This window comes from Giraffa tippelskirchi, chromosome 7 (genome assembly GCF_054371585.1).
Source record: "Giraffa tippelskirchi isolate mGirTip1 chromosome 7, T2T-mGirTip1v1.2.pri, whole genome shotgun sequence".
NCBI classification, from domain to species: domain Eukaryota; kingdom Metazoa; phylum Chordata; class Mammalia; order Artiodactyla; family Giraffidae; genus Giraffa; species Giraffa tippelskirchi.
In genome coordinates, this window is record NC_137281.1 from 67,406,304 (window position 1) to 67,427,396 (window position 21,093).

The window sequence follows — 21,093 nt, forward strand, 5'->3', positions numbered from 1 at the left end:
GTTTATAAAGGAAAATATATATTATAAAATAAACAAAGCCTTAGAAGGACCCTGCATGACCCATGAAAGTTGCTTGATAAGAAGAAGGAACTAGGGACTACAGTTTACTCCACCTGATCCCTCAGTTTCTACTGACACCCTTTTTTCTCTCTTGCCAAAGGGATGAAAAGGGACAAAGGAAAGCAAAGAAAAAAAACTAAGAAAGAAAAATGAATTGTGGCTTCTCCCCAACTGTCTAACATTACCTGATACTAGATTACACCTGTTGACACAAATTGCTATTCATGGCTTCTAAATTTCAAGTGGGAGTAAATGAGCAGTGAGAAATAATTTCAAAATTTTGATAGTAATGTTAAGTGTATGTGGGAAGTATACATGTTCTGATTATCTCTTACCATATTTATACAATTAAATAATAAAGATTTCAAATATATTAAATGTGTATTATATATACCTTGGTAAACACCAGCAAACTCAGTTTTTGAGGAAATTATTTTAGAAGAAGTGAGAGATAGAAAAATAAATATCTGCAATATTTCATTGGTTTCTATAACATTATAAAGTTATTGAATAATTCCTATAAACCTGAAGAGATTAAATTAAAGAAAGAAGCCTCAAACCTGTCTTATATATCTTGTTAATATTAGTAGCTTTATTCTTATAATTATAACCTTATACACACTGGCTACTGTAAAATGTCTGTGGGATATTTTTTTTCCTGCTTTCCTTTGGTGTGCTTTCAATTCAAGTTATATACAGCAATGCTTTCCTAAAAGAGTCTTTTGGATGGACAATTCTTGAGAGGGTCAGATGTATTCTATATCTATTTGCTGTTTCAAAGCACAGTCTCAGAGAAATAAAAAACAGTCTGAAGGATAACCTGACATTTCAAATAAATGTAAAATCTGGCAGAAATCAACATTATGATTAGTTACACATATGTATATTAAACTTATATAAAAATAATTGGCATTTATAAAAATTTTACACAATTTTTGATTATAGTAATTGAAATTTTATATGCCTTACTAGGTGTTGGTAAAGGTGAAATGATCAGTAAATGAATTTTTTTTTTTGTGCCCAGATCATTTAATTAGTTAGTATATAGTGTCTCAACATTTGGGCTTCCCTAGCATCTCAGATGGTAAAGAATTTGCCTGCAATACAGGAGACCTGGTTTTGATCCCTGAATTGGGAAGATCTCCTGGAGAAGGGCATGGCAACCCACTCCAGTATTATTTCTTGGAGAATTCCATGGACAGAGCCTGGAGTGCTACAGCCCATGGGCTCACAAAGAGTTGGACACAACTGAGAAAACTACACTTGCACTTTCTGTTCTCATCTCAACACTTTACTCTAAATACAGAAAATAATGAAAACCATATGTGTTAATTTCATGATTTTTTTATTATTGATATGATAAACACTTAAAGTGTTGATAACAATTTTATCAAATTGCCCTTGATGGGTTTTTACACTGTCCATGTACTGTCATGACCTTAATTATAAATCCCTTTTCTAATATGCTTATTAAGTGTTTTTTTCTCTTTCAAACTGTAGTTTGATATATCTTTTCAAACTATTCCTCATATATTTTTTTTTTAAGAATTTTAACTTTGAAGGAGGGATTTTTGGAAGAAACACCTTAACTGAAAGGTATGTGAAAAGTTGAACTCAATATTCTTCTTTCAGTCCCAAAACCCTTGGTATCTAAATATGTATTTGGGTGATGGTGGTATGTGTGTGGGCGGGATGCAGGGAGAGAGAGTGAGACAGAACAGAGAGGGACAAAGAAATGGACAAGGCAGCCTTTTTTTTTTTTATTCTGGCTTAAAGGAAGACCAGAATAATAAGGCCTGCACTGAAGGATCTTTTTCCATGAGCCTGTATTTTCCAAAGTTCTGCTCAACCATTGTAAGTAGTGCAGCACTGATTCAAATATTAAGGGATGCTGAGGCTTGTACTGCTGTTTAAAAAAGATGCTAAACCCAGAGTTGCATTTTCTACAGTTTTGATTCTCTAGTTTTCCTATAATTTCTATTATAATTTTAATAAAAAAGTGTCTTTAAATTTGTTTATATCATGTGATCAGAGTCTTCCACATAAATATAGACAAGGTATGAATTTCACTTTCTGTTCTTGCTGTAGGGAAAATAGATCCAGCAGTATTAATTTCACTTACCAGTTGAAGAAGGCTTAGAGAGGGTGAACTGTTTAGTGCTCAACAAAAAGCAAACAGGACTTGTGAGCCTGTATCATTAGATGTTGGATCTATCTAACATATCACATTGTTCCTCAATGATGCCATTAAACAACAACTCATTACAATTAACAGTATTTGATGTAAACAATGATTTTACTGCAGAGAACATTTGATTTTGGGTGAAAGTTGATTTTTTCAACATATTCACTCTGTTCTCCTTGGTTTACTACATCAAAAAGGTGGCACTGTTCTAAAAGTGTTTAACTAAATAGGTCATTCCTTGTGTTGAGTTCACCCAATGTCAAAAAAAAAAAAAAAAAAGCAAAAGTACTAGCTCTAAGGAGTATTAACAGAAACCTCTGAAACATATATTTATTGAAATTAAGGTTAAAGTAAATTTTTATGTAACAATAACCTTTCTTCCTATAGTCAGATGGTTCACATTGTGCTTAACTTCTCTATTTCCAGTCTCTCCGTGTTCTGAATCTTTATCACACATGACTACAAGGAGAGTCACTGAAAATACTTTCAACTAATACAGGTATGCTCTGCTATGACTAAAAGCATTTTTCAAATATTTCAAAAATAATATTTAGTTCCATTGAGTGTATAGAAGGTTCATCAGAAATTTGGACTTTGTACGTGATTTACATGCACATGGAGAAGTGGAGAGATTTTTCTCAAATATGTAAACAGCCATTACATAGGTGGCTAAAGGCTGGGATGAAGAATGACTTTATATTTTTTACAGAGATGGATAAAAGCTGGAATTTCCTCGGTCAGTGAATGTTGTTGCATAGTTCCCAAGAGCATGAATGCTGGTGTCAGAGTCAGGCTCATCTTAGTTTGATTACAACTTAATATCTTAATGATTTAGTGCAAATTACTGAAACCTCTTGCTTTTATTTTACAAATACAAAATGAGTATCAGAATATCACCTCTTGGTTGGATTGTTATGTTCCAGACATAATTATTATTTTATTAAATATTGTTCAAAATATGCTGCTCTTAATATCAAATGATAGATTGCTTATAGTAAATTTTCTGTGACCTACATATTTGCTCAATGTACAATAATCCAAAACTTTAAATATGCAATTAAAGATATATTATGTTCTGTATTGTTTCAGATGAACTGAATTTTTGTGTGTCCTCTGTACTCTACCCAAGGTCATGGAAACCCAAAACTATGTCACAGAATTTGTTTTCATAGGGTTGTGGGGAAATAAGAAAATAGAGTTACTGTTCTTCTTGTTCCTGCTCTGTTACCTGGCTGTATTAATGGGGAGTTTCATCATCTCACTCACCATCACCTGCAGCCATCTAATGCAACAACCGATGTACTACTTTCTCTGTCACCTCTCCCTCATGGATGTTAACTACACCTCCACGGTGGTCCCCAGGCTAATCAGGGACTTAGCTGCAGCAAGAAAAAATATTTCCTATAACAACTGTATGACCCAGCTCTTCAATGCCCACTTGCTGGCAGGTGTGGAAATATTCATCTTGGTGTCCATGGCATTTGATCACTACATCGCCATTGTCAAGTCCCTGCACTACCTGGTCATCAGGAACAGACAGAAGTGTAACATATTGATCGTCCTGGCCTGGGTTGTGGGGTTTTGGTATTCTATTGCTTTAGTTCTCATGGTACTCAAGTTACCTTTCTGTGATCCTAATCAGATAGATCACTACCTATGTGATGTGAAGTCTCTTTTGAAACTGGTGTGCAAAGATATTCATGTTGTGAGTATCTCAGTGATTGCAAATTCAGGAATGGTGGTGGTTGTCATAGTTCTTGTTCTAGTAGCTTCTTACATACTATATAACCTTAGAACACATTCTTCTGCAGAGCGAAAAAAAAGCTCTTTCAACATGTAGTTCTCACAAAACAGCTGTAGTGTTATTCTTTGGGCCCTGTATCTATACTTATGTTCTACCTGCAGGGAGTGAGAACAAGGACAAGGACAATTCTGTATTTTACACTGTGATTGCCCCCATGCTGAACCCTCTCATATACACACTGAGAAACATGGAGATGAAAATCACCATGAGGAAGGTATGGTCTAAAATGGCACATTCAGATTTAAAGTAAATAGGGTGATACTCATTATGGTTTAGAATTCACCTCTCATCTCCAGGACCTGTGCCCTTTGAGGTATTAGAAGAAAACATATACACTTTCTTTGAGGAATTGAAATAAATGTCGTCTGGCATTCAGTTCAGTCTCTCAGCCATGTCCGACTCTTTGCGACCCCATGGACTGCAGCAGCACACCAGGCTTTCCTGTCCATCGCCAACTCCCGGAGTTTACTCAAACTCATGTCCATTGAGTCGGTGATGCCATCTAATCATCTCATCTTCTGTCGTCCCCTTTTCCTCCTGACTTCAATCTTTCCCAGCACCAGGATCTTTTCCAATGAGTCACTTCTTCACATCAGGTGGCCAAAGTATTGGAGTTTCAGGTTCAGCATCAATTCTTCCAATGAATATTCAGGACTGGTATATTTTAGGATGGACTGGTTGGATCTCCTTGAAGTCCAAGAGACTCTCAAGAGTCTTCTCCAACACCGCAGTTCAAAAGCATCAATTCTTTGGCGCTCAGCTTTCTTTACAGTCCATCTCTCATGCCTGGCATTAGGTTAGCCAAAGAAGCATGCTACTGTGATTCAGACTACAATCTGCACTTTAAAGAGTCCAACTAGTTTTGCGTGTGAGCACTTGGAGGAATGCAAGAATTGTCCTTCTAAAGCACATCTCTTATTGTATGACCGACCTGCCCAATAATTGCTGAGGAAGCCTATTTTCCTTGGAACAAAATCCAACCTTCTCACTTGTGCATTAGAAAAATAGGTATAACTAATTTCATTAATCATCACACTGAAAGAAATTGTGGGGTTACAATGAGACTGTGTGACCAAGGAAACCTGGGTGTCTCCTCAATTTGTTTGGTTTTATGCCTTCCTCTTGGAAATTTGTTCTAATTATATTGTTTTTGAAAATGAATGTCTATGAAATGAGATAATATTATGCTTCATAAAATGAAATATTAGTTGAGCTACCATCTGTTAAATTTTGCTTGGGGTATGGCTGCAAGAAACTCATAGTAGGTGCTTTGCATGAGATTTGGCAACAAGAAACTCATAGTAGGTGCTTTCATGTTTCTTCATGTTTTTTCCCTCAATTCCCTTTCATTAGATGCTTTTATCCAGCTACATTTGGCCCCTCAACATTCTCTAAATTTACCCTAAAATCTGGCAATCTATGACTTTTTTCTTCTATTTTCTCTGGCTAGGATCCCTCTACTCTTATGTTTTAGGGTCTATGTCTTAAATATTATTCCTATTTCAGATATTTTCTTATTCAGGAATATTTTTCAGATCCATAAATAGACCAATACGGACAGAAATTGTAGGGACCTAACAGAAGCAGAAGATATGAAGAAGAGGTGGCAAGAATACACAGAAGACCTGTATAAAAAAGATCTTCACGACTCAGATAATCACGATGGTGTGATCACTCACCTAGAGCCAGACATCCTGGAATGTGAAGTCCAGTGGGCCTTAGAAAGCATCACTACAAACAAAGCTAGTGGAGGTGATGGAATTTCAGTTGAGCTATTTCAAGTCCTGAAAGATGATGCTATGAAAGTGCTGCACTCCATAGGCCAGCAAATTTGGAAAACGCAGCAGTGGCCACAGGACTGGAAAAGGTCAGTTTTCATTGCAATCCCAAAGAAAGGCAATGCCAAAGAATGCTCAAACTACCACACAATTGCATTCATCTCACACGCTAGTAAAGCTCTGTTTAGAAATGCAATTTGATCTCTGGTTCCTCTGCCTTTTCTAAAACCAACTTGAACATCTGGCAGCTGAAATTGTTTAGCACCTTGAAATACATGCCTGAAAGTTGATGCTGGCTGTGAGCTAGGACCTCAGCTGAGATGTTGGCCATAAAAAGCTGTATCTGTCTTGTATGTGTGGGTTTTCAATGGACTAGTTTGGGTTTCTGTATAGTATGGAAGCTAAAAAAAAAACTTCTTTCACCCCTTCTATTCTATGCTTTCTAAAGTTAAACATCCAATGAGACCATTAGCAAATGTCATGAACTGGAATAGACCTACACATCTAGACATCTGTAAACATTCACATTTGAGGCTGTAATGCTATAACAGTCCATGTTCAGTCAGTGCCAGATTTTCTTGTAGAACTAAATGCAAACAGATGCAATCATGTGTTCCCTCCTCTGCCAACCCCTCATAAGATCACAGTTGTTGACTGAGGGAAAAGAAACAATTTGACAAGAGATTCATGAACATTCCTTAAGCCAATGAGATTTGTTCAAACCTAACCTCTTAGATATCTTTCTGATTTGATGGTATATTGCTGGCAATCACTGAGTTTCTTCATGGTGGTAAATTTGCCACCTTGTTTTGCACTTGGGAGGGTATATACTCTTTGTCTCAGAGACCTGAATCCTCAGACATTGACATAAGCTTTTGGTCAAGTTACTGAATCTGAAACAGGAGGTACAGTTGAAGTCATCATCTAAGTAATTTATGAACATATGTTGCCAGTGTCCAAGGTATATCTATCCCTAGGCTATACAAGTAAATTGAGAAGAATGTGTAACAGAAATTAATGTCTCCTATTGTTTATTTTTGTTGTTGTTGTTATGGTGACCTTAATATACTCATGTCTATCAGAGATATGGTGCTATTTTGGTTACACTGTACTGGTAGGGAAACTATATATTAAACAAATTGAAATTTAAAACTATACAATAAAGCAATTAGTGAGGTTGGGAGGGTCCTTTAGATTTGAAGCAACACACAAGATGTTTTTCATTCTCTTTTCAAACTGTTTATTCTATAATAAACCAAACTTCAAAACTTGTTTCTGGGGCTTCCCTGACAGTTCAGTAGACTTTGCCTTCCAGTGCAGAAAGTATGGGTTCGATCCCTGGATTGGGGAGTTAAGATTCCACATGACCAATACCCAAACATAAAACAGAAGCAATATTGTAACAAATTCAATAAAGATTAAAAATGGTCCACATCAAAAAAAAAAAAAAAAAAAAAGCTTAGTTTGGATTATTTTGGCCTTTGGCTTCCTCAAATTTTGTTTCAACATAAAGAACATGATTTACAGTCACTATTGAACAAAAGTGGGCTTTCAGGTAGTACTCAAACTCCTCAGAGTATAAGGAATTATTTGCTGTGACATAACTTTTTTTAAGGTCTTGGCCAGCTCTTCTTTGGGGAACTGTCTCATCCTTAGAAAAGGTGACAGGGAGGTTGGGGGTTATAATCTCCCAGGTCACCTAATTTAAACACCTTTGAAAATCAAACAGAAAGCTTATGTGTACATTTCCATTCCCTGAACCAAAGAGGAGATACAACATTTGTGTAGGAAAAATGAAAAAGCACTTTTCAACATAAATGCTAGCAATGATTTTGCTTTATTTTAGTTTCAAAAATCAGAAGAGCATTTCCTATTTCTGTAAGGACAGCAGGAAATTCCTAGAACCCGGATTCATGTGAGCTGATTATATGATAAAATTCATTAATCTTTAGCAATGCAGTTAAGACTCTGACTGCATTCAGAACATTGCCCCCATTTACATAGAGATAAAAGATTTTATCTAATGAGATAATCAGCTGGTAAGTAAAATTTCAATCAAACTATAGTAAATAATAATAACTTTCAAATACAAAAAATACATTTTGCATATATAATTTAAATTAAATTTATCTATAAACGTGCTGATTCCATATGTTCATTCCCCTTGTCATATGCCTCAGAAGATGCCAAAGTTAAGCAGACTTTTTTTTGGTATGATTTTGAGAAATTCATGAAGAAATGATAATATTTGTGTCACATAGAGGCTATAAAAGAGAAAAGTAAAAAAAAAAAAAAACACTTGTTATGCTTCAGACAAAAGAGAAGAAAAAATATTAAAAAGAAAAAGGGTTACAGTTAAAATAGGTTAAGGGAATGTACTAGTATAGAGATTCATCACTCTTCTGCCTCCTCTGCTACTCTGCACAATACGTATATACTGACCAATTGAAAAAGCAGAAGGGGAACACATGTAAACCCATGGCTGATTCATGTCAATGTATGGCAAAAACTATTACAATATTGTAAAGTAATTAGCCCCCAACTAAAATAAATAAATTTATAAAAAAAAAAAAAAAGAAAGAAAAAGCAGAAGGCTATAGTATAGAAAAACTTAATATCAGAGGATCCGGAATGTCAAGGTAGAGCGAATTCAATAAGGAAGAATGAGAAGAGGATGAACAGTTACACAGAGAGCAAATATAATTAGTTTAGCCAAGAACTGGTACAGGTGTTAAGAGAAAACTTGAAGCTGTTGGGAAAAACTTAGCTTATTCATGACTTTTTGTCATGTGAGACAACGTGATTATGAAAGAAATAACAACAACAACAACAACAAAGCAACATGTCCCTAGAATCATAGTTTGTACATGACAACCAAATTAGCAACATCTGGATAGTGAAAAAAAATTTAAATAAACCTAAAAATAGTCTTTAATATTTATCAGTATTTATCCAAATTGTTAACTGTTTGGCTTTCTTTTTTTGCAAAAGAGAGATAACAAAATGATCACTTATTAGGATTAATGGTTCAATGAATGTGAAATGTTTAAAACTTCTTCCAGGAAATATTAGGTGTTATTATCATTACTTATCTTTTATGTCTGTGAAAGACCTGCAATAACAATCAATTTGATATGAGTTGTAATAGCTTCGTTTTTAGCTGTTAATCTTTCAGCACACTTTTGTTTATTTTTTATCATGGTGTATGGGATACTCAGTCTATACATAATGATATGAAAAGAAACAAAGTGAAAGAGAAAATAATCAGTCCCCATTTCATAGTATGTACCTGCTAATTCTACCTGCACTATCATGAAACGTTTATATTTATGCTGCTGCTGCTGCTGCTAAGTCGCTTCAGTCATGTCCGACTCTGTGCGACCCCATAGACGGCAGCCTACCAAGCTCCTCTGTCCCTGGGATTCTCCAGGCAAGAACACTGGAGTAGGGTGCCATTTCCTTCTCCAATGCATGAGAGTGAAAAGCGAAAGTGAAGTCGCTCCGTCCTGTCCGACTCTTCGCGACCCCATGGACTGCAGCCTACCAGGCTCCTCCGTCCATGGGATTTTCCAGGCAAGAGTACTGAAGTGGGTTGCCACTGCCTTCTCCTTTAGCTAGATTAGAAACTGCTATTTCCCGTACTGTAACTGGAGAAGAAGCTAAAAGGCAACTAGAGAAACTACTTGCTTATGAAAATGCAAATCAGGAATGTCAAAAGGCTATAGCTCCAATTTGTGAGACAGGGATTATTATTGATTATTTGAAGGCTTGTCATAATCTAGGATCAGAAACTCATAAAATGCAAATGATAGCTGAAACAATGGTTGCTGCCTTTAGAAAGGGAAATGAAGGATGTTTTACATGTGGAGACAAGAACCATTTAAAAAGGGATTGCCCTTGGAATGACCCAGAGGGATGGGATGGGGAGGGAGGTGGGTGGGGGGTCCAGGAAGGGGAACACATGTAAACCCATGGCTGATTCATGTCAATGTATGGCAAAAAACTATTACAATATTGTAAAGTAATTAGCCCCCAACTAAAATAAATAAATTTATTTTTAAAAAAATAAAAATAAATAAATAAATAAATAAAAAGGGATTGCCCTAAGAAAGCTAATTAAAAAAAACCTCCAAAAATCTGCCCTCGCTGCTGTAGAGGAATGCATTGAGCCAAAGATTGTAAATCTAAATTTGACATTGAAGGGAAACCTATTCCGGGAAACTCCAAGAATGGGACCCCCCCCCAGGTCCCCTTCAACAAAAACCAGGGGCAAATTCCATCTTTTCCCTCAAACCCTCAACATCCGGCAGTGCTGCCATCGATATACCAGCCCTAAATGACTTTCTCCTTTACCCTCAAGCAGTCCCCTCTAGAATACCTACCAGACTTTTTGGACCCCTGCTCCTACAAACCTTGGGTCTTTTGCTTGGCCAATCTAGCTTGACTTCTAAAGGAGTTACTGTTCATCCTGGAGTAATTGAGTCAGGTTATAAAGGAGAAATTCAAATTATGATGTCATCTCAGATTTTATGGCAATTCAAAAAGGGGGACAAAATTGGTCAACTACTTCTTTTACCTTACATTTCTATTAATTCCTCTAATGATATACGGATGGGTGCATTTGGCAGTACAGATCAAAAACAGTCCCTTTGGACATCATTGGTATCTGAATTTGCCTGACAGACTATAAATATCAAAATTAATGGTAAAAGATTTTCTGGTTTCCTCGGCGCTGAATCTGATATTACTATTATTTCCAAATATTTATGCCCCAAATCCTGGCCTATATAAAAATTTTCTTCCCAAATTGCAGGAATTTCTCAAACTAAAGTACAAGAGGTTTATCAAAGTGCTCAAATATATCCATGTGAGGGAACAGAAGGCCAGCCTGCAACATTAAAATCTTATGTGATAGATGCACCCCTTAATCTAATAGGAAGAGACTGACTTACTCAATGGCAAACTCAGATATACATTACACATTTCTCCTAGGGTTCGCTGCTCATTTAACAAACAATGCAATTATTAAAATAACTTGGAAGGATGACAAGCCTATTGGACAGAGCAGTGGCCCCTCATGAAAGAGAAATTACAGGCGGCTAAAAAACTTATAGATACACAACCAGAATTAAAGCATATTGTGGAATCTTGCTCTCCTTGGAACTCTCCTATTTTTGTTATAAAAAAGAAATCTAACAAATGGCATCTCCTAACAGACCTTAGAAAAGCTAATGCATCTATGAAACCTATGGGTGCGTTACAACCAGGAATCCCACCACGTACCACTATTCCTCAAAATTGGCACATTATTATTATTGATTTACAAGATTGCTTTTTCAATATACCTTTACACCCTTTAGACCGAGAGATATTTGCTTTCTCTCTCCCTTATCCTAATCATATCGGACCTCATAAACGGTACCAATGGACTGTGCTGCCATAGGGATGATGCATTCTCCCACCATGTGTCAGTACTACGTAGCTAAAGCCCTTCAGCCTGTGAGAAAACAATTTCCTAACTTTCTTGTTATTCACTATATGGATGATATATTGTTTTTGGCTCCATCTATTTTAGAAACTCAACACATGTTTGATATAGCTCAACTATGCTTAAAAAACTCTGGATTAATCATTGCCCCTGATAAAATTCAAACCTCTACACCTTACCATTACTTAGGGTTTGCTGTTAATAGACAACGTATTACTCCCCAACTAACTCAGATCTGTACTGATAAATAATCAACCTTCTATGATTTTCAAAAGCTCTTAGGTGATATAAATTGGATTAGACCTTCTTTAGGCATTGCTAATTATCAACTGAATAACCTATTTAATACTTTAAAAGGAGATCCTGATTTAAATAGCCCTCGTTCACTTTCTCATGAGGCACGAGAGGAATTCTATCTGGTGCAAAATGAACTGCAGAAACAGTTTCTTACTCGCATCAGACTAGATTTACCTCTGGAATTATTTATACTCCCCTCTCTTCATTCTCCCACAGGACTTCTTGCCCAACAAGAACACCCAATAGAATGGATCTATACCCGCTTTAGGGGAATCAAGTCACTTACACCCTACCTTGATTTAATTGTTCTAATCATTATCAATGGAAGAAATAGGACTAAAGCTCTAATTGGCTCTGATCCTCATAAAATTGCAATATTTATCAATGAATCTCAATTTGAGAACGCATGACAAACTTCTACCGATTTCCAAATAGCTTTTCTGGAATATTTTGGAGAAATTTCGTTTCATTATCCTTCTGGTAAGCTGTGGAATTTCTTCAAAAACACTGAATTTATTATTTCCCGCATTAACAGCTCACAGCCTAAACCACAAGCTGAGGTTTTTTTATATAGATGGGACTAAAAATGCCAAAGCTTCATTCTGGTCTCTTAAGGAATATAAAGTCTTTTATACTAAATTTCATTCTGCTCAAAAAAATGAATTGTATGCTCTTATTCAAGTTATTTGCCTACATCCTTACCCCATTAATATAGTCTCTGATTCCTTATATTCAGTTTTTGTATTAAAAAATATAGAAACATCCACCATAAACTCCAATCAACCTATTATTCAACAACTTTTTTTGAATTGTAATCCACTATTAGAAACCACACTTCTCCCATATTCAACACACTCCTGTCTTCTCGGCCCTATGACTCATGATAATGAACAAGCTGATAAACTTGTTTCTTTTGCTACTCCGGAGGAACAGCATGTTCTGTTGCACAACAATGCTGGCTCCCTACACCAGCTATGGAAAATCCCAAACTGCCAGGCTAAAGAAATTATTAGTAATTTCTCTACTTGTAGACCCCTACCTCTTTGACCCATCACACAAGGTATTAATCCTCGCGGTTTGTAACCTAATGAATTATGGCAAATGGATGTAACTCATTGCCCTGAACTTTCTCCATTTTATTTCTTGCATGTCTGTATCGACACCAATTCTTCTTTTATATGGGCCACACCTCTTCATGGTGAAGCTGCACAACATGTTATAACTCACTTATTAGCTTGTTGTGCTGTAATGGGAACTCGTAGTTCTATAAAAACAGAAAACAGCCCTGCCTATATTTCTAGACACTTTAAACAATTTCTACAATCATTTTCTATTAAACATATTACAGGTATTCCCTATAATCCACAGGCACAAGGCATAGTCGAACTAGCACATCATACGCTAAAATTGCAAATAAAAAAAATTTAAAAAGGGGGAATACACAGGAACACTACTGTCTTCCTTATCTAAAGCAGGCTTTACTAGATTCCAACATAAGATATTTTCTAAACCTATAACTATTGTTAATACAGCTTTATTTGTTCTAAATTTTTTAAACTTACCACAGGGAGATATCTTAACAAGAGCAGAAAAACAGTTAGAGGAATTCCTCTGAAGGACAGTTCTCTTCCTCTGCCCATTTGGTACCAAGACGGGTTAACAAAACAATGGAAATCTGGGAAACTAATCTTACAGGGAAGGGGGTATGCTTGTATTTCCCCAGATGGATCCAACGAACTCACATAGCTTCCTCTACGGAAGATTCGACCCAAGGGGGTCCACGGCCTTCAAAACAGAGAGGAAACAACAAAAACCTCAGGAAGAAGAAATTCCAATACGGGCCATGGTGGCTGTAAAGATCTCCAGGAAGCACCGCCCCCGGTGGCACCAACCTTATGATCTCCCCACTTGGGGACAAATAAAAACCTTTACTAATTGAGCTGAAAATTTGGTCTTTCAACAGGGAATGCCTCGGAGTCCTGAATACATTTTCCTGGCAATGCTCAGTCAGCTTGCATGCGCCTCCCCCGTTCGAGCTGGACTAACTAATCATACTTACTGGGCTTACATACACAACCCCCCTTTACTACAGGTGGTAGAATGGATGGAGAGAGGACCAATCGTTTCAACCAATGACTCTATACATATGGCTTCTCCCTGGAGCATTAAAGGGCCCTCACACTCTGAAGAAGAAGGGAAACTAATTAATATTTCTCTAGGTTATAAAGTCCTTCCTTTGTGCATGGGCCCAGCAGAATTATGCATAAATGTTAGCCGACAAACTTGGGCTGTTGCCCTGCCTCCCAAAAAGGACTTTCGGATGTTGCTTGGATTATTTACTGCCCTTTCTTTGTCTGTGAATCATGTTTACACTACTGAGAATTTAGGGAAAGAGTTGGGGAAAGAACAAAGAACATTATGCAAAGGGTTTTCTTATAAGAACTTTACATATACTCCTGTTCGTTGGGACAAATGTCAAGCCAAATCAGGAAAATTAATGTTTGTGGCTAATCATACAATTGTCGATTGGGGACCCCATGGTATGTGGTTATCTAACTGCTCAGATGATATTAATAGCACTGTGTGTGACTATACTACTCAAGTAGCATGGAAGGTTACTGACACTATGATGAAGCATTACCATGACAAAGGACTTCTTGGGTGGCTGAAAGGTGGATTAGCCCCACCTCGTCCTAGAATCGTCCTCGATAAACAGATTGGGCCTGAACAATGGGACACCTGGAAACTTGCTCTGATGCGGCTTGGACCAGACATTTCACAGGGACCAGTCACAGTCATAGTAACTATTTCTTTCGCTATAATCAATCATATTTTATACAGGCCTGTGTCCTACTTCCCTTTGTTATAGCCATAGGAAATTTACAATTTAATAAGACTTTACGGTCTGTAACTTGTATTAATTGCAAACTATATACTTGTCTTAACTCCTCTATTTCCTTAAGAAATGATTTCCTTTTGATTCTTCAATCTCAACGTAGTCTGTGATTACCAATAAATCTCCAACGGCCCTGGGAAGAAGGTCCCATGGCTGGACTTGCTTCTAGGTTACTTACTAAACTGCTCCAATGATCTAAACGATTAGTTGGATGGCTGATTCTTGGCATTTGGGGGTTAATAGCTATTTGCACCACTGCCATCGCCAGAGCTGCTTTACATACCTCAATTCAAACACATAATTTTATCCAAAATTGGACTGAAGATGCTCGTAATAGGTAGGCTACTCAGGCTCAGGTAGATGAGGATATTCAAGAGGAAATACAGGAACTAAAAACAGCCATCAAATGGGTCGGATATCAATTAATAGATTCACAAAAACAAGTGATACTAAAATGTGATTGGAATTCTACTCAATTTTGTTACTCCTGCTCAATTCAATCATAGTGTCTACAACTGGGAACAAATCAAATTTCATTTACAAAACATACATGATAATGCCTCTCTGAATGTGCAACTACTGCAAAAGGAAATCTTTGAAACCTTTTCTAAATGTCTGCCCTCTTCCACTAATTTGGAAACTTGAGCTGATCAATTATCTGGGCTAGACCCACGAGGATGGTTTCAAAGTATTACCCACGGCATCGGGTCTGGAACTGTAACTTTGGTGATTGTCTTGGTAATTATATTTGTTGTTTACCGTTGCCTTTCTATAAGGATGGTTAATACTAAACAAATTCAAATGGTCAGGACCTTTTTTACAAATATAATAAAATAAGGGGAATTGTCAGGAAGCGTTTAGCAGGAGGCTTCCTGTGTGCTGTTTTTGATCTGTCATGAATCCTCTGTTTTTTATTAATTCTTGAATATTCAGGAATTAAGAGGAGTGGCAAAGCCGCTCCCAGGACTGAGGAATGCATGCATTTCCTTCGTTAGTTTTTCCATACGGTGATAAGTAACTATTGACCCTCTTCCATTTTATGGACCATATGGTAAAAGTGATTATTTACAACCCTCTTTCTTTGATATGGATTGTCTTCTAGCTTTATGATTTGTTTCCTTGGTAATTTGTAAGTCTGGTCTTTTGATCTTTATCTTTGCTGAAAAGCTACCTTGCAAAACAGTATATATACTTACACTATGTTGAATAAAGCACCCTTGTTCCATCAGAGCTTGGGTCCCCGTGTCTTTTCTCTCTCTCTCTCTCTCCCCCTCAGGCTAATTCTCCAGAGTGTGGAAACTCACTGAGCTCACTTTTTTGCCCGGGCTTTCAAGACCTCCTTGAGAAGGCACCCTGTGCCTTCGTGAAGCAAGGCAAGCCTTGTGCCAAAGGTTTTATTGGTTCTCTGCATAAACCAGGGAATATCAGCCTTTTTCTCTCTTTTACTTTCTTTTTTTAAAAATTAGTTTATTTATCTATTTTTTAACTTCACAATATTGTATTTGTTTTGCAAGATATTGACATGAATCCACCATGGGTGTGCATCTTTTCCCCTTCCAGAACCCCCCTCCCTCTTCCCTCCCCATCGCATCCCTCTGGGTCATCCCGGTGCCCCAGCCCTGAGCACCCTGTATCATGCATCGAACCATTACTTTCTTATCGTCAACTGTGGACCACCAGGTTCCGGTCCATTAAAGGACCTCAACATATATATATATATATTAAATATGCCAAAGCCCTTAATTGCATTTCCCTATTGCACAACATCCAAGGCACTACGACTAGACATGGGATGTGGAGATTATAAGGAAATGTTGTATATAATGCTCATTTGTCAGGACAGGGCAGAATCAGTTAGCTGAGGGAGGCTGAAGTGAGCTGCCATGGGAAATACTGAGAACCCTATCGCCAGAATTAAAAGTTCAGAGAGTAGACCCAGGATTTAATATTTCATTTTCCCTAGGGGGGAAAATTTTTTTTTAAGGCATTACAATTGCTAAGTGATGCCCGGAAAACTCTCCTATGCTTTAGAGTGGTTTTTGTTTGTTTGTTTGGTTGGTTGATTGGTTTTTCTGGGGGGTGGAAGCTCACATGCCCCATGGGTTCTCTTGCCAGATGCACAGATAATTTCCCAATTTAGCTTTGTATGGCTAACTCCTTACTAAAAAGATGTGCTTTTTCTGATTGAATTTTCTGTGTGTATTTTGTATAAAATTTATTTTAAAAATAACTATAACAAAAACATAAAATGGTCTCATAAATTCATTCATATAAAAATATTTACTATTTCCTACTTCTAAAAGGTCTGACTTGGTTAAACCTTACTATGGATAATGCATTTGCTGTTGTTTAGTTGCTAAGTCACGTTCAAATCTTTTGCAACCCTATGGAATGTAGCCAACCAGACTCCTCTGTCCATGTGACTTTGCAGGCAAGAATACTGGAGTGGGTTGCATTTCCTTCTCCAAGGGAACTTATTGAGCCAGGGATCACATTCACACCTCCTGCATTGGCAGGTTGGTTCTTTACAACAGAACCACCAGGGAAGCCCTAGAAAATGTTTTGTGGTGAACAAAACAGATCTTTGCCCTCAGTGAGGCTGGAGACTATTGAAGGAGACAGATAATGAAATAAACAAAAAATAAACAAACAAACAAACAAGCAAATGTATAATTACAAATAGTATATTTTAAGTAAATGGATAGGAAGCTTTTAATTTATTGAAGTTTTAATTTATAGAAGTTTTACTCAGTTGTAAATCTTTGACTTTTTTATGTTATACAGATATTTATTATCTAGTTGTCTCTTGAATTTTACTTTATGTAATTCCATAAGACAATTGTATTTTCTCATCCATTTTGTACCTGAAAATGTAGTATTTATATTTGTTCAAAAGCTGAAATCATATGACTGAATTAATCTTTTAAAAAATTTACTTCGTCTTTATTGTCTGTCTGAAAGCTTCTAAGATCTTTTCATGTATCACTGAATTTTTTTAAACAATCAGTGAATATCTGTGAATGGATCTATTTCTGTAGTTTCTTTAAAGCTTATCATTTGTCAAATGATGCATTTTAAGAGAGAACATATTTGTGTTTTTATACAAATGTTGAATGAACATATCAAGCTTCTATTGAACTTATAATTAATATTTAATGTAGAAACCACTAAGATGTTACCATTGGTTCATACAACATTTCCCCACGTATTTATCGTCAGTAGGGGGTGCTAAAATGAATTTATAAGTTGATGCAAAACTAGTCAAATATACAAAGGGGTATCATTAATTGCATTTCAGCTGACACAATTTAAGTTTCTATGGCCAGACATTGTTGGCATTGATATTATTTTGTGTGAGTCAACTTCTCTATTTTGACTTGTAAAATATTTTAGCCAAAGTTAATGAAAGGTGGATAATAACCTGAATGCAAGAACTGGTAAGATCACTCACTAAATTATGAAGAATCTCATCATGATTTCTTGATATTTTACTTGCTATTAATGATTCAGCTAGAGAGAGAAATATGGCTGATGTTCTTGAGAAGCTGAGAAGGGAGATCAAAGTGTAAAAGTGAGGGAATTCCCTAGTTAATGATTGATATTGACAATGACATGTTTGGTGGCTTATTTTATTAAACTACAGTCTATTCAAAATGTTGTGCTGGTTTCAGGTATACAGTCATGTGATTCAATTCATATATATGTGTCTTTATATGCATGTGTATTTTCCATCTCATTACTTTTCATTATAGGTTATTACAAGATATTGAGTATAGTTCCCTGTGCTATGCAATAGATCATTGTTGTTTATCTATTTTATATTCCACAGTCTGTATCTGTTAATCCCAAACTCCTAATTTATCTCTCCCCCCCTCTTTTCCTTTTGGTAACCATAAGTTTGTTTTCTGCGTCTGTGAGTCTGTTTCTGTTTTGTAAATAAGTACATTTGTGTATTTTTTTTTTTTTAGATTCCACATATAAGTGATTGCATATATTTGGTTTTCATTGTCTGACTTACTTTACTTAGTAAGATAATTTTTTGGTCCATTTGTGTTGCTGCAGTCTCCAATTATTTTAGTAATCTATATTCACAACTTTTATTCCAAGAGTAAAAATAAAACAGAAACATTTGTGTTAATTTTTGAAGTTTTATTTTTCAAAAATACGAGTCTGGTTTGTTGGAGGATAGGGCTTCTGAAGCAGAGGGAAACTTTGAGGGCTGGCTGGTCTTCTTATCAAAGACCCTGCTTATTTCACACCAGAAGGTGATCTTTCACTTTCCTGCTCTTTTATGTTCTCTGACGTGTATACTGTGCATGCCCTATCCAGGAGTTTTCAGATAGCTGTCAAGAACTAGGTTTAAAACAACAAGCAAATATGTTAGGATATTTTTGCAAGAATTTCTAGCACATATTTTTAGGTTTATTTGCTGGGCATTTTAAACTGAGTCATAGAACTATGCTATTTTTCTTTTTGTATTGTGCACCCATTTTGAGAATTCTCAACACTGACAACTCATTTGTATCTAGCATGGCTCTCTCTACATCTTGAAAACAAATTCTCATGCAAGTAAATCAAACCCAGGTCTCTCACATTGCAGGTGGACTCTTTACTGTCTGAGCCACCAGGGAAGCCTAGTCGGAACATGACATTAATATGAGCCCCATTCTCACACCCTCACTGCTCCAAAGGAAAGTTATTACCAGAATGGTTACATTTCTGATGCATAACAGGAGACTGGGAAATAAAATAGCTCATACTAATTGAGTACTTACTGTGTGACCAAGCAGTGTTTCAGTCCTGCACATATCCTCACAAGACTGTGTGTTGGACTATTATTATCACTTGATGGATGGTTTGTTGAGCATATGTCCCAGTCCTCATAGTTAGTAAGCAATTCTGGGTCCAGAACACATGCCCTTCAGAAATATACACTATCAAGTGCTAGAATTAGCCAGAGTTGCAGTTCACATTTACACGGACAGAGTTGGGAGAGACAGTTCCTTAGAACAAAAGAAAAGAGTACTGGTGTTGGACACGTGAGAAGCTCCAGATGCCACTGGCTACAAAATTATCAGAGTAGAAAGCTATATTTTTAAGAAATATAGTTGCAGGTCCAAAATTTGGTCTTTTAGAATATTCTTTAAATGATGCAAGTAAGTGTTGGAATTATCCTCTAAATCACTGCTACCTGGAATTGGCTTTATTGATTAAAGTCACATACAAGAATGGGCTATATGGGTTCTCAGTGTTGATCTCTATTACATGATGCATTTCATAGTCTACTGCTAAATATCTAAATTGATTACACAGGCAAAAGATCAGAGGGGAAGAGGAGATATAAATAAGAAGACAAGAAAGCTACAAAAGAGCACAGCAGAGAGTCTGGATAAATCCAGGGAATTGTAAGCTTTTGCTCATATCTGAATCTATATGTTGCTAAAACAAAACGAAAGCAAAAAACATGTAAGGCAAGCATTATACATTTTAAAGTTTTCAGTGTAGAAAATTCATATATTCAACAAGTTCATTGGTGAAAATCAGAGATATCTTTTAGTTCATTTCCTTTCTTACTGTGATATGGCACCAGAGTTTCTTTATGGCATTCTTCATCTCCATGTTTCTCAGCGTGTAGATTAGAGGGTTGAGCATGGGAGCAATGATAGTATAAAAAAGAGCGAACACTTTGTCTTCTGGTAAAGTAGTTGCTGGTCGAATGTAAATGAAGAATAAAGGAGCAAAAAAGAGGACCACCACAGTGATGTGGGAACTGCAGGTGGAGAGAGCTTTGCGGCAATTCTCTACAGAATAGGACCTGACAGTGTATAAGATCACAGCGTAGGATATCAGCAAGACCACAAAAGTCACCAGGCCCATGAGGCCCGAATTGGCGATGACAAGGAGACCGATTCTAGTGGTGTCGGTGCAGGCCAGTTTCAGCAAAGGATACACATCGCAGAAGTAATGATCTATTTCGTTGGGGCCGCAGTAGGGTAAAAAGATAGCCAGGAGAAACTGACCGAAGGAATGCAGGAACCCCCCAGCGCAGGAAGCAGCGATCACGGCAACGCACTTCAGTCTGGTCATGATCAGAGTGTAGCGCAGGGGCTTGCAGATGGCCACATAGCGATCATAGGCCATCCCCGAGAGGATGAAGACCTCGATCCCCCCAAAGAAGTGCATGGTGAAGAGCTGTGTCATGCAGCCATGGTAGGAAATGGCCTTCTTTGCTGCCAACAAGTCAATGATCAACTTGGGGGTCACAGTGGTGGTGTAACAAAGGTCTGCGAGGGAGAGGTGACTCAGAAAGAAATACATGGGCTGCTTCATAAGTTGACTGGAGGCGATAGAAATCATGACAAGTAGGTTTCCAATCAGAATTGCAATGTAACAAAGTAAGAACAGTAAAAAACAGAGAATTTCAATTTCCTTTTTCTGAGAAAGTCCTAAGAGAATAAATTCTGTGATGTTATTCCTATTTTCCATGAGTCGAAGCAGTTTGTAGCCACCTGCAATTAGTTATCAATCTTTATAAATATGTAAATAAGCATATTATTCCTTGTCATCAGTTCAGTTCAGTTCAGT

At 36.8% G+C, this 21,093-nt stretch overlaps 2 protein-coding genes and 1 pseudogene across 2 annotated transcripts; 2 read left to right on the top strand and 1 right to left on the bottom strand.

Annotated features, from left to right (window-relative positions):
* Window positions 1-3,377: 3,377 nt before the first annotated feature.
* On the top strand, window positions 3,378-4,299 carry LOC145513789 (olfactory receptor 4P4-like; annotated as a pseudogene).
* A 9,279-nt stretch (window positions 4,300-13,578) lies between these two features.
* LOC145513790 (endogenous retrovirus group K member 25 Env polyprotein-like) lies at window positions 13,579-14,481 on the top strand. The gene has a single exon (XM_081510750.1). The coding sequence runs from the start codon at window positions 13,579-13,581 to the stop codon at window positions 14,479-14,481; it is 903 nt and encodes a 300-aa protein (XP_081366876.1).
* Window positions 14,482-20,061: 5,580 nt separating this feature from the next.
* On the bottom strand, window positions 20,062-20,994 carry LOC145512184 (olfactory receptor 4P4-like). Its single transcript, XM_081505817.1, has one exon. The coding sequence runs from the start codon at window positions 20,992-20,994 to the stop codon at window positions 20,062-20,064; it is 933 nt and encodes a 310-aa protein (XP_081361943.1).
* Between the last annotated feature and the right edge of the window lie 99 nt (window positions 20,995-21,093).